We start from the raw sequence: 15,756 nt of genomic DNA on the forward strand, positions 1-15,756 counted from the left end.
TTCAAGAACAAGAAGTGCACCATCACAAAGAAAAACGATTATGTATTGCATCCTGAATATGTTGATCGTTTGTTTGTTTGTTTTGTTTGTATTTGTTTGTTTGTTTTGTATTTTGATGATGTTGTGCAGGATGAAACTTGTTGCATTGCAGGTTCTAACAAGGTTTTGCATGCAGGATGTATTCATGATTTTCACAGGAAATTTGGTCATTTGCATTTTGAGGCAGTTTCTAAAATGCCTGCCTTGGTTGAAGGTATGACTATTAAACCCTGCAGGTACCACATGAAGTGTAAGGCATGCGCAGCAAACAAGGTGAAAATGGCTGCGAAAGGTAAGGTGTCTAGTAGACAAGCTACAGAACCATACCAGGTAGTGCATGCTGATTTGGTTGGTCCCCTATCGCCCTCTTTGGGTGGAAACAGGTACTTCATGGTTCTCATTGATGCATTTTCCAGGTATATTTATGTGTACAATCTCAAGCAGAAATCAGAGGCATATCCTAGATTCAAGGAATTCTGTGCTTGGTTGGAAAATGTGCATGGTAAGAGGATAAAAACTATTTTCACTGATCGCAGGGGGGAATTCACTTCTCAGCAGTTTGAAGCTTTTCTGACTGAGAAAGGAATTCAGCACGATTTGTCTAGTCCTCGTTTGCCATGGCAGAACGGACTTTGTGAGAGAGCAAATCAAACATTGCTTCAAGGGTTAAAAACCTTGCTGCATGATGCCAATCTTCCAGAGAGTTATTGGGCGGAATCTTTGGCCTGTTTTGTTTACAGTTACAATCGCAGGTTATCATCATCAATTGGTTGTACCCCCTATGAAAAGATGTTTGGCAAGAAACCATACATCAAACACATGAGAATATTTGGTTCTGATATGTGGGTTCACACACCACAAAGCTCCAAGTTAGGCAAGCGTGGATTGCATGGTATCTTTCTTGGGTATCAGAAAGGTTCTTACAGAATAATGATGACTGACTCGAAGACAATTAGGCTCAGCAAAAGTGTCGAGTACAATGCCAAGTGGGGGGAGAATGTGGGAATTTTCCAATGTTATCCTGATGACAGTGATGAGACTGAGGATAGGCAACAGCAGCAGCAACAGCCACAGCTGCCGCAACAATCCACACCCACTGATGAAGGTCCTGATTCTGAGTCTGAGACTGAATCAGATGATTCAGAGGATTTCAAGAGTGTGAAAGCCTCTATGCGACCCTCTGAATGCTCTGATCAAGAATTGGAGGAACCATTGTTCACAATAGGCCACTTTTCTCCTAAGAAGGAAGAGGAGAGTGTTGAAGACCTATGGCTAATTCGCAGGTCTCAGAGAGCCACAAAAGGTAGACCTTCAAAGAGATTTGCTGATAAGTTTGCCAAAATAGCAGTGGCAGCTGTTAAAAGCTCCAAGAAGGTATTTGAACCTTCAAGTTTCCAAGAAATCCAGGATTTGGATTCAAAGGATGCTGAGCCATGGTTAAATGCCATGAAGGCTGAGCTTGATTCATTAGAGAGGAACAAAACATGGGAGATAGTTCCAGTAGTTCCAGGAATGAAACTGCTTGGAAGCAAATGGGTCTTCAAAGCGAAGACAGATCAAAATGGCAAGATAGTCAGACACAAAGCCAGATTGGTAGCCAGAGGTTTTTCACAGGTATCAGGAGAAGACTATCACGAGACCTACTCACCCACTGTGAGGTATGAGAGCATCAGGCTTATGTTCAAGCTTGCTGCAGAAGAGAATCTACACATTGCTCACCACGACGTGAATACAGCGTTTTTGTACGGATCTCTAGGTGAATCTCTTTATATGCTTCCACCTGATGGCGTACAGGTAAAACAGGGATTTGTTTGTGCTCTGAAGAAGTCCCTTTATGGTCTCAAACAAAGTGCACGGTGCTGGCACACTAAACTCACTGAAGTATTGTTTTCTCAAGGTTTTCAGCAAGGGAAAGCTGATCCATGTGTATTTGTCAAACAGGAAGGGCAAAAGAAGCTGTATTGCTTGTTTTATGTTGATGATATACTTTTCTTTTGGAAGGATGTCAAAATGTACAATAACGCCCTAGCTCAACTGAAAGAGCACTTTGACATGAAAGATCTTGGTGAGGTAACCAACTACCTATTTCTGGAAATAGAGAGAGATCAAGATGGTAACATTCTAGCACACCAGTCATGGAAAATTGCTGATGTGTTAAGCAAACTAAACCTGATGGATGCAAACCCTGTAGACACACCGATGACAACAGGTTATCAGGTAGATGACACTGAAGAAGCATTTTCTGACACTACACTGTACAGAAGTGTGCTAGGCAAACTAAACTTCATTGCCAGATGTTCAAGACCTGACATTGCTGTTAGCTGTTATTTGCTAAGCAGACAAGTCAAGAATCCTACTGTTAAGGATTGGAAAGCTCTGAAACGTATAGCACACTATTTGAAAGGCACTATGCATTACAGACTGAGATATAGCAATCAGAAGTCTGGTGGTCTTGAGATATTTGCAGATGAAAGTTTTGGAAGTGACACTACGGACAGGAAAAGCACGTCTGGAGTTTGCTACATGTACAATCAGGGTCTATTTGATTGGTCATGCAAGAAGCAAACAACAGTTAGCTTAAGTACTTGTGAAGCTGAATTGAATGCACTGTCTTATTCACTGAAGGATTGTGAATGGTTGTTACAATTGTGCAAAGACATGAAAATTCCTGTCAAATGTCCAATCCAGGTTTACCAGGACAACAAAGCATGTTTGGCTTTGCTGAATTCTGAAGGTTGTAAGCAAAGCACGAAGCACTTGCAGTTGAAACTGCAACATGCTAGGGAATGTGTTCTGAAGGGACTCGTAACGGTGTCCTATATGCCAGGTAATAAAATTCCTGCTGATGTACTGTCCAAGGTTGTATCAAGGGATCAACACTGTACCTATGTGCAGAAGTTGGGTTTGTACTGATACTGTACGAACATTCTGCCCAGTGATGTTAACAGAAAGGGGGAGGATGTTGGTTTGTTTCCCTCACTGAGCAGCAAAATGCTTGTCACAAGACAATTGTTTACATTCCACAGTCAAAGTTACTGTTGGGTTCCCACGGGAATGGGAGACTGGATGTGACGTACACTGGTTTCCTGTTTTTCAGTGTTCTCTCGGCTTTCTTTGTGTCGGGAGGGGTAGTTGCTTCTCTGCTCTTACAGAGGCAGGATACATGTTTGTATGCTCTAAGCATAGCTTGTAAATAAAGTCAGCATGTGGCACATTACCTGCTTATCCTTCTGCTGTGTGACGACACTCTGCTTGGGCTCAAGATAAGATGAGCCTGTATCAGCTTCAGATGGGCCGAAGTGGTCAAAATCTCACACCTCCATGGGCAGGCTGCTAGAAGGCCGCCCACACTGCTTTGGGGTACAATCCCCTCTTAAAAGGCCCATGCTTCACCTGAAGCTCTAAATAGGCGAATAAACCATATTTCTTAAAGCCACAACATTTTCTGATATGTCTCAGTTATCCAAAGGAGCACAAACCTTGTGTGAGTGCCTGGAACGCCCTGGGCTCTTGCCACCCGACTTTTGTAACCATACCCATTTCTTCACTCTGCAAAGACTGCCCTTCACCACCATCCCCAACACCACCAAAGACCCTTTATTTGGCGAATTCTTCATGTGCCCCCTCCATGAGAGGTCCAGAGGGCTTCAACGTGAGAAAAGGAGCTTATTCGTTATTTGACAAATACAGACACAGAACACAGTTTTATTTGCCATACCATTTTATTGTGATCATGATCAAGAGAAGTTTAAGCATACACTATAATATCATGAGCATGAGTCCCCAAGCCCCACTTTTCTACTTTAGCTTATCTATCCCTGCATCCCATTCACCCTACACTAATGCCAAATAGGGGACTCTGCAGACCTGTGAACCCCACTTTCTCTGCACTCCCAATATCAGGTAAGCAACTTCCTCCTTCACTGTGGCTGCAAATCATGGATGTCAAAGGGGACGACTTTGCTATCTTCTAATTACTCATCAAGGTTGGACTTCTTTACTCTTCAAGGTTGGTGGTGCTGCAGTATGACAGCATTGTGCTTGGTTGATTTTGTCAAAAATGTAATCATAAGCTATTGGTGTCCTTGCCAGCTTGCAAAAATCCCGTGTTGCACAGCCTTTGAAAGCCATATCAGAACGATTAAAGCCATCTAATAAAGAGAAAAAAAGCATAGTCATACAAATCCTTGGGTAGTACCAAGGTCACAGGGTGCAGGAGACAGAGAATGGGAACATTTTAATCATTATAAACTGTATTGTGCATATAGAAACATGTTAAAATCACATCCTAATATCATACTGATGTTTAAATAAATAAATAAAAGTCAACTTTGTTCTTATGTAGCAGGGGCCCAGCCCACATGGATATGGAATTCAAAATCCATGGCTGCTTTAATTTTTTTTTTTTTAAGACTCTTTAAATTTCTCTCTCTCTCTCTCTCTCTCTCTCTCTCTCTCTTTGTGTCTTCACATGTGCAGACTTGCGAGAATGCTGGAAATCGCATCTGTGCATGTGCAGACTCAGGCAAATGCCAGAGATCGCAGGCGGGCATCCTCACGTGCACTCGCTGTCTAACCCACGGAGGGGCTCCGTGGGACAGATCCAGCCCAGGCAAGGTAAATCTTGCCAGATCCAGCCCAGGCAAGGTAAATCTTGCCAAGGTAAATCTCATCCATATAAGTAAAGATGGTCAAGGACCCCTGGACGGTTCAGTCCAGTAAAAGGCAACTGTGGGGTTGTGGCGCTTATCTCGCTTTCAGGCTGAGGGAGCTGGCATTTGTCCACAGACAGCTTTCTGGGTCATGAGGCCAGCATGACTAAACTGCTTCTGGTGCAACAGGACACCATGGCGGAAGCCAGAGCACACAGCAACACCATTTACCTTCCTACTGCAGCAGTATTTACCTACTCGCACCGGAGTGCTTTTGAACTGCTAGGTGGGCAGGAGCTTTGACCGAGCAACGGGAGTTCACCCCATCACGCGGATTCCAACCACTGACCTACCGATCGGCAAGCCCAAGAGGCTCAGTGGTTTAGACCACAGCGCCACCCACTTACATTCTATACAAAGCAAAGCCTATTGGAACACTAATATTATTTGGGGAAAGAAAACTCCCCTTCCCGTACACATACTATGTATTTTCTGGCAGGAAGCCACAGACTGAATGAGAGAGCATCCCCACACACACCCTAGCAAACTCCGTCCACCTCCCACCTCTGACTCAATGGTTAACCAGAGTACTTACAATTAGCCATCACAAACTCTATGCACAGATTCTCTTCTCCTCTACACCTGACAGTCTCTGAGTCCTGACAATCTTCAAAGCTGGAAGAAACACAGCCTGGGCACACCAAACCATTGTAGGGCGGATCCGACTCTGCCAAAAGCAACCATTAGAATCAACACCTGAATCCAGACCAGATGTCTCTATTTTAATTCCTAGGCTTCAGTTATCTAATCCTATGAGAAGTTGGCAGTGTTTCCATCACATTTTGCTTCTAGAATCAAGCGTGCATTCAATGCAGCTGAAGAGTCTGACAACCAGCTTACGAAGAAAAGGGAACAATTTTAGTTGCTGCTGTCCTGAGATAGACTGGAGAGACTCTACCCACACTATGGGTGAATTTCACTCTTGAGGGGAGAGCTGGACTTACTGCAGGAGGTGACAAAGAAACCTCTTGGCATCAATATCTTGGCAAGACTCTTGTGAGAAGTTGAGATTTACCAGGTTGTAAGGCTAGGTGAGAAAATGAACGCTCCCAGAAGATAACTGAAGATGGTCTGTCATTTGGGGAGAGAGATTAGGAACTACTTTTGCACTTATTTTCTCTCACTCTCTTTCTCTCTTCTCTTTCATGCTGTTGATAAATAAGTGTTATGTTTAATAGTTGCATCTGAGTTGAATGGTCCTAAATGGAGTAACTATGCCCCTGAAGGACCAGGTGCACAGCCTGGGCCTCATTCTGGACTCACAGCTGTCCATGGAGGAACAAGTTAATTCTGTGTCCAGGGCAGCTGTTTACCAGATCCATTTGTTAGGCAGGCTGAGACCCTGTCTGCCTGTACACTCTCCTGCCAGAGGGGTGCATGCTCTGGTTATCTCCCACTTGGACTACTGCAGCACACTATGTGGGGCTGCCAGATTGGTGAGTGGGAGCAGCCGCCGGAACCATATAACACTGGATCCCGGCGCCAGTGGACAGAAATTATGGACAGTAGGATGGAGAGCACTGGATCCCTGCCAGCTATTCTAGGGCCCAGAGGAGCTGGAGGAGGTTCTTTTGATCTAGGAGGAATTCAAATAATTCTCACATAATATAGAGCCAGGAAGCATGCCCCATAATACAGCATTTTAGACAGACATATGCAGATATCAGCTCATTAAGAGGCATCAGAGAGAATTTGTTGACTTGCCATTTATAAACTCTATTTTTGGAACAAAGCCTGTTGCCATTAATGAGAACTTGACAGTCAAAGGAGAGATAAGAGGACTGAATACCAAAATAATTGGACAGAGAAGGAGATGAATTAAAAAATGCCTGCTGTGTGTTAACAATACAAAAACTTGGCTACAGAAGATGTGAACCACAGAAACGACTGATTAGACTGAGAATCAGGATGAATAATATTAGTTTTGAATTTGGAAAAATAGCCGAAACATGAGAGACATGAATGAGGATGAATATCTCTAGACAACTAGAACATGGGAATTCCCCAAAATTATATATTATTGGAATATATAATTGGTGGTATTGCTATTATTGTAATATGCATGGATTTGATTTGATTTGATTTGTCATTAATTGGAAGATTGTTATTGAAAATGAATAAAAAAATTAACAAACACTGGCTCCCAGTATGTTTCTGGGCATAATTCAAAGTCTTGGTGCTGGCCTTTAAAGCTATAAACAGCCACAAACCAGTATACCTGAAGAAGCATCTCTACCCCCAACATTCAGCCTGGACACTGAGGTTGAGTTCCAAGGGCTTTCCGGTGGCTCCTTCACTGCAATAAGTGAGGTTGTGGGGAAGCAGGCAGAGGGGCCTTCTTGGTAGTGGTGCCCACCCTGTGGAATGCTCTCCTATCAGACGTCATGGAGATATGTAACTAAACAACCTTTAGAAGACATCTAAAGACAGCTCTGTATTGGGAAGTTTTTAACATTTTATGTTTTATTATGATTTTGTTTAAGCTGGAAGCCGCTAAGTTTGGCTGGGACAACCCAGTCAGATGGGTGGGGTACAAATATTATTAGTATTACAAACCCAAGGAGACATTGAAACTCATCATTTATTGAAATAGCCATTCCAGTTACCACCCAAAACTCACAGAGATCTACTGTTCCCAACAGCAAACAGGCGCTCTCATAAGTTGCCGTCTTCCACCCAAGGATAGGGTGGAGCTGCACACATCTGCTACCTGGTTCTCAACCTTTCCACCAAGGAGTGCACTAAGACAATTTAACCCACACAAGATGAACCCTCCACAAAAACCCTTTGCAGAGGGCACCCTCAACCCAATCCCTCAGCAGTGCTGCTTTGTAGTTTTCTGGATGGCCATTAGTACCAACAGATGGTTCCCCTCACTTCCTCCTCGGATCTGCACAACAGGATAACACCCAGGGTCAGCACGGCTATCAGGGAACAAGGAGGACATGTGTTCTTCTCTCTCTCTCTTTCTCTCTCTCTCTCTCTCTCTCTCTCAAATCCCCCAATTTATCCAGGGTGTTTTCTCCACATTCTCAGGGGTCATCTGAAGCCCTTGATCAATCAACAGTTAACATAGGCTACCTGTTTTCTCTTTGAGAAACAAGTGGTGAGGGTGATTCTAACCATCTCCCATGCAAACTAGGAGAAGAATCTTGGTCTAGAACAGTAGCATTAGTCTATTCTATGGGTACCCAAGGATGAAACCTGAAACCGAAATGACCTTCATTCTCAGGGTATGTAGATTCAAAAGCATGCAGATATTTACCAGGTGCGGATTGGTTATTGCAGTTATTACCCTGGCAGCAGTGTATTCTACGTCGGAAATATATATTTTCTAGTGTAGTAAAGCTGTAATCCCCTGGCGTACAATCTGAAGTGCATCCCCAGCGATCTGTTTTTATTATCATATCATCTGTGAGAGGGACAAAGAAAGAAATAGGTACAATTCAAAACCAATTTTTTTTTCAAATCAGCCCCCGAATGATTGAAATTTATATGATGCTTCCTAATACAGTGTTACCTCGGGTTAAATACTTAATTCATTCCAGAGGTCCTGAAACTGTTCTTAACCTGAAGCACCACTTTAGCTAATGGGGCCTCCTGCTGCTGCCATGCCACTGGAGCACAATTTCTGTTCTCATCCTGAACCAAAGTTCTTAACCCAAGGTACTATTTATTTGTTAGCAGAGTCTGTAACCTGAAGCATATGTAACCTGAAGCGTGTGTAACCCGAGGTACCACTGTATACATATTGATGCAACAGAGAAGTCAGATAAATGCTGCTGAGTGACAACATCTTTACCCAAAAGAAAAGTGCCTAACCTGCTGATAACATAATAAAGAATGTAAGGAGGGAGCTGTAGCCCAAGAAAGGAAAAGAGGTGGTAAGGGAACAACTAGCTATTTTAAAGCAATTCCAATCTCCAGCGCCTGATGAGCTGCACCCAATGATACTAAAGGAGTTTGTGGATGTAATAGAAATACAATTAAGAATCACCTAGCATATTACACTCTTTGCTTAAAACAGGCAAGTGATTCATGGGGGGAAAGGTTGGGGCCCTGTGGCTATGGGCTAGTCCAATTTTCAAACTATGGCATGATAGAGTTAATTCATTCATATCAAGATGCCCCAGAAACATTAAATTCCTGTTTTATGGTTACACTACAATATTATTTGTTGTTACAACATTGTTACAATATTTATTGCTAAAATACAGAAAATAGAGTTGGTTTGTCCTCTCTATATACAATATTGTTCCTACTTCCTGAAGAGCCCCAGCAGCTTGTATTATTTCCTGCTCTTTCCTTTTCCCTCTACTCTTTTCATTCCCTTGATCTCACCTCAATTTGGCTCTCATAAAATGAAAAATGTTTTGCAAGTAAGCCTTTGTGGGGAGATAGACAGACAGATGGGTGATAGATAAATGTTTGTTCTTTTAAAAATAGATATCTTGTGGCTTCATTTGATTTTAGAATGTATCTGTCAGAGTTTGAAGATGTAAGCTGTCACCGGATTGTTGCACTTCTTGACATTTCGACGAGAGCACAGTCTGTGGTCATTTTGCATTCATACATGCACATCTTCCATTATTATTATTATTATTATTATTATTATTATTATTATTATTATTATTATTATTCCCTGATAATCCAGGCCCCACACACTCAGCTTTGATTGGACTAAGAGGCTTTACACTCACCTAAATTAGATCGAGTAAAATTTGAAATGCAGCTATCCTCTCCAATACGACAGAAATATGGCACTCCCCCTCCACGGTAAATATACAAGTTACATTGATGCAACACATCTGGGAGGAAAGAGTAGGAAACAATCAGTGTCATGGGTTTCTCATTCCTTGAGAAATGACATCTACATACATTCACAGAGAGAAATCTGACCTTGATCTCAGCTGTTGGATGCAAACCACTATTAACAGACATGAGGAATTTTACTTTTCTCAAGATCCACTTCCAATGGTGGGTTGGAGGCTGCATGTGTATACACACACACACACACACACACTCACCATCTCTACCAACAGCTCAACAAATAGCTGTTGGCTGGAAGGGGAGGGCCTGGAGGTTATGGGAAGAAAGGTGCACCAGGAGAAGAAAGGTGCACCCATCCACCTCTTTTCTCTTCCAAAAACCTATTTCAGTCTTCCCATTCTGACCCCTGCTAACACCCACCCAGATATGATTAAGGGAAACATTCCTACTCACCAGAAGAAACTAGAACGAAGAGAAAGCACATACTCAGGAAAGCCTTCATAATGCCGGAGCAATCAAAAGCCAAGCAGCACTCAGAACGAATCACCAGGTGAGCTGTGGAAGATGAAGCTGACTTGGGGGAATTTATAGGCGAAGGAAAGGGGCCTGAGAGTTCCAGCTGGGAAGGAGTGGTGGGATATTATGGAAACAGAGTGCATGCTGTCCCAGAAATCCTGTTTTTTAAAATTGGAACACAAAGCTCCTTTTTGATTGTGGATGCAATCATTTTTAGGACTTCTGTGGCAGCTAGCCAGATGCCTCTTCCAGTCCAACCGCACCCTCATTGTTAGTCAACTGGAGCTTTAAAGAAGTGAATTCTTTCCAGTCAATCATAGAATCATAGAGTTGGAATAGACCACAAGGGCCATCGAGTCCAACTCCCTGCCAAGCAGGAAACACCATCAGAGCACTCCTGACATATGGTTGTCAAGCCTCTGCTTAAAGACCTCCAAAGAAGGAGACTCCACCACACTCCTTGGCAGCAAATTCCACTGTCGAACAGCTCTTACTGTCAGGAAGTTCTTCCTAATGTTTAGGTAGAATCTTCTTTCTTGTAGTTTGGATCCATTGCTCCGTGTCCGCTTCTCTGGAGCAGCAGAGAACAACCTTTCTCCCTCCTCTATATGACATCCTTTTATATATTTGAACATGGGTATCATATCACCCCTTAACCTCCTCTTCTCCAGGCTAAACATGCCCAGCTCCCTTAGCCGTTCCTCATAAGGCATCGTTTCCAGGCCTTTGACCATTTTGGTCAACACAAAGCTTCTTTTTGATTGTGGATGCAATCATTTTTAGGACTTCTGTGGCAGCTAGCCAGATGCCTCTTCCAGTCCAATCGCACCCTCATTGTTAATTAACTGGAACTTTAAAGAAGTAAATTCCTTCCAGTCTTTCTCCAGCTCTGTTTTATCACAATGCCTGTGGAGCAAACATATTCCCAACAAGGCACAAAGTAATGAACAATTGGCATGTCACACACACATCTCTTTATCTTCCCAGCAATCAGGTGAACCTGGAACCTGCTTGTATCCATGGAACCTCTCCTTTGCATCGTCAGTTTTGTACCTTCTCAGTATCTTTTTAAACGTAGTCATGATGGCTACCTTCCCTCCAGTATGAGAGGCAGTAAGCCTCTTACTACCATTTGCTGCAGATCACATGTTGAGAATGTTATGCCCAAAGGGATGTGAACACAGCACCACTGCTTTCTGGGCCTACGGATCAATTTGAAAGTGAGGAGACTCAGAGATTTGTGTGTGTCAGACACTTCCTCTCCTAACAGGGGTGGCTGCCTGAGGCTCAGAAGAGAGAGAAAATAAAAGTTTCAGATCTCTGTGGTAGGGCTGACTGGGCCGATCTTACTCAGGGCTTGCTCTACAACAATGGCTCCAGCCTTGGATGAAGTTTTTTTTTTGGGGGGGGGACATCTGGAGGTCTGCCTTGACCTCCCTATGCAATTGCACCCAATGATGAGCAGAATGCAGGCCTGCGGTAAGCCTGGTCAGTGTGTCCGGGGCCAAGTTGGGGTGGCCGTCCATCAGCAGATAGAACTGAGTGTCATCAGTGTATTAGCGATAACCCAGCCCAAAGCTCCAGACAATCTGGGCGAGGGGGCACATAAAGATGTTGAAAAGCATCGGGGAAAGGATTGCGCCCTGCGGCACTCCACACACCAAGGAGTGGCGTGAATACATCTCCCTCCCTAGCGCCACCCTCTGTCCCCGACAGAGATGAAGGAGCACAGCCACTACTTCCTTCACCTCCCCTGGGAATATCCTCGTGCCAAGGGACAAATTGATGATTTCAACCAGGGGGCCCCGCACGATGTCTGGACATGCTCTAATCAGCCAAGACGGGCATGGGTCAAGGAGAAAAGTGGTGGGCCTACCGGCTTGGAGGAATCTGTCCACATCAGCGGGGAGTATCCATTTGAAATGGTCCAACAATGGACCTGAAGACAGTCAAGGGGTCTCCAGTACCCTTACTGTATCCAAATTGGCAGGGAGGTCACAGCGGAGCAGCAGGACTTTCTCTGCAAAAAAATCTCGCAAATGCCTCACAGCTATGAGTCAAATTTGTGTTTAAATTTGGTTGTCCCCCTAAGGATGTTATCAACCTGATTATCGTAAAAAGTTGTGCCAGGCGAGAGCTAGTAGATGCAATGGGAGCTGCGAAGTAAGATTTATTAGCAGCTTTCATTGCAATCTCATAGGCTTCCATAAGCGTCCTATAAGAAGTTCCTGAAGCTCCATCACGAGTCTGTCTCCATACCTGCTCTAGCCGTCATTTTCAGGAGCCCTTCAGTGAACCAAGGGGCCCGGTTTCGGCGGGGTCACAGAGGGCACTTAGGTGCGATCTCATCTATGGCTGCCAAGAACCGGTTCCAGTCCTTGACAAGGTCATCTAATGAGTTGCCAGGGGGAGCAGGGTCCCGCATGATGGAATCTATCAGGATCCATCAGCCTCTGTGGGCAAGCCCAAAGCAGGGGAGGAGCGGGAAGTCAATCTTGGTTTTCAGAGCATAATGATCATACCATGGCACTTCCACGGCACTTCCATGGGGGGGACATGATCACATGCCTGCACCAAATATCAAATCCAGCGTGTGGTCTGCTTGATGAGTGGGGCCCAAAACAAACTGGGAGAGCCCTAGTGTAGCCATGGAAGGCACTAAGTCCAGAGCCCGGGGGGGGGGCAGCATCAGCATGGATGTTGAAGTCCTCCAAAACCAATAAGTTTGGGAACTCCAAGGCCCAGCCTGCCGCCACCTCCAGCAGGTCTGACAGGGTGGCTGCTGGTGTGCTGGGTGGTCAGTACACCAGCCAGACAGCCAAGATCTCCTTGGTACCCCACACGAGACTGACACATTCAATGACAGGGATTGATGGTGCTGGCAGAGCCCTGAAAGAACAATCCTCCTGGATTAACAACGCTAAGGAACCCGTTCTGTGAGTCAGGAGTGGAAGGTACAGTGATAAAGTGATTCAGATCCCATTTCCACAGCTGATTTCTGATAGGAGTAATATTTCTGTTTGACCCCTTAGAACTTGTGCTCTGGAATCCTTCAGGTTTCCATTGTATCCTCCTTGTTTTTACCTTTTATTTGAAACTATGTGATAACGACAGTCAGGCATTTAGAGTAATGTGCCATCAGTATGCTGATGAAATTCAGTTCTGCCTGAAGCTCTTTCTCCGTGCACCTCTCCTTTCACTGAACTGGTGTTATTAATTCCTATTTGTAAATCCCTCTCTTACCTTTGAATTTTGACGTGTGACCAAAAAACTTAATTTCACATATCCCCTCATGGAGTCTGAACTGGCAGTGTCTGACCAGGAACAAGATCTTGAAGTCATATTGGATAGAGCAGGGGTCTGCAACCCGTGGCTCTGGAGCCGCATGTGGCTCTTTTGCACCTTTGCCGTGGCTCCGGGGTGGATACTAGCGAGGGGAGGAGGTGCACTGTGCGCCCCGACACTCCCCACTGTGGCGGGTGCTGTACTGGCTGTGACATGGGGGCGGTGTGTGCGTTAGTCATGCACCTTCCCGACGTCACCTTCCCACCCACCCGCTACATTGTAAGGGGCATGTACGCTGGTCACTGCATTGAAAGGGGGCATGTACGCTGGTCACTGTTTTGAAGGGGAGTGAAGAACACACACACACAAAAAGGTAACTTGTTAATTTAACGTTTATTTCTATGAGGAGGAGTAATTCTGAGGGGTCAAACAAAGAAATAATAAAAAAGTGACAAAAAAGTTATTTTTATAATGACGAGTTTTGCGGCTCCCAGGTTTTTTTTCTTCGGAAACGGGTCCAAGTGGCTCTTTTTGTCTTAAAGGTTGCAGACCCCTGGGGTAGAGGTTAATAAATACCAACTCTGTGAAGGGGAAGGAAAGATTACAAGATTTGGGGCATTTTAGTTTAGAGGAAAGGCATATGACAAGATGATAGAGGTGCATAAGGGAAAGCAGCTAATCAGCCACACACAAAAATCAACCAACTCAGCATCATGACTCCACATTTCTGAACCCTTTCCAACTCTACAATATCCTTTTTGGGTGGAGGCAACTGTACACAATATTGCAAGTACACTAATTGCAAATAATCCAATCCAAACTCCTTTATTGGCATTAAACAACAAATATTTGTATACTGGTATTGTGATATCTTTCGTTTTATATTCAGTTCCTCTCACAGTGAGCCTAGGTAAGGAATTTGCTTTTTTCACAATAAGCAGGGAGACAATAAACTGCCTTGTCGTACTCCTTTACCAATTTTGAACCAATAAGTTGTTCTGTATCCAGTTCTAATTTAGCAGAGTGTGGTAAGGGATGCTTTATCCCATGTTGCTGACCTTTCAGCTGAATTCCTGGTGGTCCGCTGGAATGCAGAGTTAACCAGGGTGTCAAGAACGTGGCTCAGACTCAGTTAGTGTACAAGGGGTCGAATCTGCAGATGAGGGAGAGGTGTTAGAGTTCAGAAAAAGCAGCCCCTCCTCTCCAGTGAAGAAACCTTTAGCTCTCACAAAGAAGTGTTGGAAACCAGCCAAGGCATAGCCAGGCAACAGCAGATTAGGCAGGATCTGACATTGTGTCTTCTGGGGATGGGAGAGGCCAAGGTTTTAGTCCCCATAGTAGGAGACTGGTTAAGGTGGAAGATATGTGGAAAAAGCAGGACAAAAAGGCAGGGTTCTGGCCTCGTTCCTGTTGGAGGAGGGTTTTTGATTCAGACTAGAGCAACTATTGTAATGAGAGGAGAAAGGTGAAGCCATGAGCACCGCTGTGCCGTCTTGCACTTCTGTCCTTGCAGTGAGGCACTCTGGGCAATGCACGTGGTTCTGGCAGTGCTGTCTGACCTTCCTCTTCCCCCCACTCCCTCCCTCCCAACCGGCCCAGGGGTGGGGCATGTGCAGGTATCCCTTGACTGGCCCTGAAGGCCCAACCCAGGCATGGCTTGCCTCCCTGGGCCTGTGACCTCGATAAAGTAACCTGTCATTGGGGTACCTTTGTTGAACTCCCTCAGAAATTTGCACCCAGGGCGACAGTCCCCTGATCCCCCATGCTATGCTGCTGTCTGAATGTCTGTTGCTGGGATTCACAAGTGGGCAGAGTGGTGCTGCTGTCGAGTCCTGCTTTTAGGCTTTGCACAGGCATCTGGTTAGCTATTGCAACAACAGGGTTTTGCAACAGAAAGCCTGGTTCATCAGGCTGATGTAAGCCCTGGCCAACTGAAGCTTGTGGGGAATCTAACTTCAGCCAAAATATTAATTGCCTCAAAGTGGTACTCACCCAGCGTACTTGCTGAAGAAGAGGAGACTCATAATGAACTTGCTGAAGAAACGTGGTTTCACAATTTTGTCTAAAATCACCAGCCTGCTCACTTGGCTGAGTAAGGGAAGCCAACAGAGAGAAAGAATTGAGAGAATATAGAGCCCTTTTGTAATATGTACCAGGGGTGGATAACCTGTGTTGCGGGGGTGAAATGTGGCCCCTGCATTCCTACATAAGTCACAGGGGAAAGACTGGGAAGAGGAGGTGTCAGAAGCTTAAGGGATACCACAGCTTCTTAGTGAGCTGGGAGAGTCTATGGCAGAAAGAAAGCTGAAGCTGGCAAATGGCAGGAGGGAGGTCAAAAGGCAAAGATGAGCCCGACAGTTGAAGAGTCATGCGTGTCTCTCCCTCCTGCTGTGACAAGTTCCCCTTCAACCTCCCCACAAGAACCAGGAAGGGA

At 44.7% G+C, this 15,756-nt stretch overlaps 2 protein-coding genes across 3 annotated transcripts in view; both read right to left on the reverse strand.

Moving 5' to 3' along the window:
- Positions 1-15,756, reverse strand: part of LOC310684737 (phospholipase A2 inhibitor gamma subunit B-like) — a 179,614-nt gene that overhangs the window by 77,793 nt on the left and 86,065 nt on the right. The gene's annotated exons all lie outside the window — the stretch shown is intronic.
- Positions 3,785-10,236, reverse strand: LOC310683444 (phospholipase A2 inhibitor and Ly6/PLAUR domain-containing protein-like). Of its 2 annotated transcripts, XM_083453351.1 has the most exons (5): positions 9,975-10,236; positions 9,452-9,559; positions 8,017-8,163; positions 5,287-5,418; positions 3,785-4,190 (listed from the first exon to the last, which is right to left on the reverse strand). In XM_083453351.1, exons 1-5 carry the CDS (start codon positions 10,021-10,023, stop codon positions 4,021-4,023), a joined length of 606 nt encoding a protein of 201 aa, XP_083309477.1. In that variant the 5' UTR covers positions 10,024-10,236; the 3' UTR covers positions 3,785-4,020. The 2 variants fall into 2 exon arrangements, with proteins under 2 accessions (XP_083309477.1, XP_083309478.1); XM_083453352.1 differs by lacking the exon at positions 9,452-9,559.

Source organism: Podarcis tiliguerta (genome assembly GCF_965153285.1).
Source record: "Podarcis tiliguerta genome assembly, chromosome: 8".
Lineage (NCBI taxonomy): Eukaryota > Metazoa > Chordata > Lepidosauria > Squamata > Lacertidae > Podarcis > Podarcis tiliguerta.

Bases quoted from the DNA above. Each gene is read 5' to 3' on its own strand.
- LOC310683444 (XM_083453351.1), bottom strand. From the start codon at position 10,023: ATGAAGGCTTTCCTGAGTATGTGCTTTCTCTTCGTTCTAGTTTCTTCT. The intron at 8,164-9,451 runs GTGAGTGTAAAG...TCCCTCTCACAG, and splicing joins TTTTACTCGATCTAATTTAG to ATGATATGATAATAAAAACA. The intron at 5,419-8,016 runs GTAAATATCTGC...TGCTTTTGGCAG, and splicing joins CAATAACCAATCCGCACCTG to AGTCGGATCCGCCCTACAAT.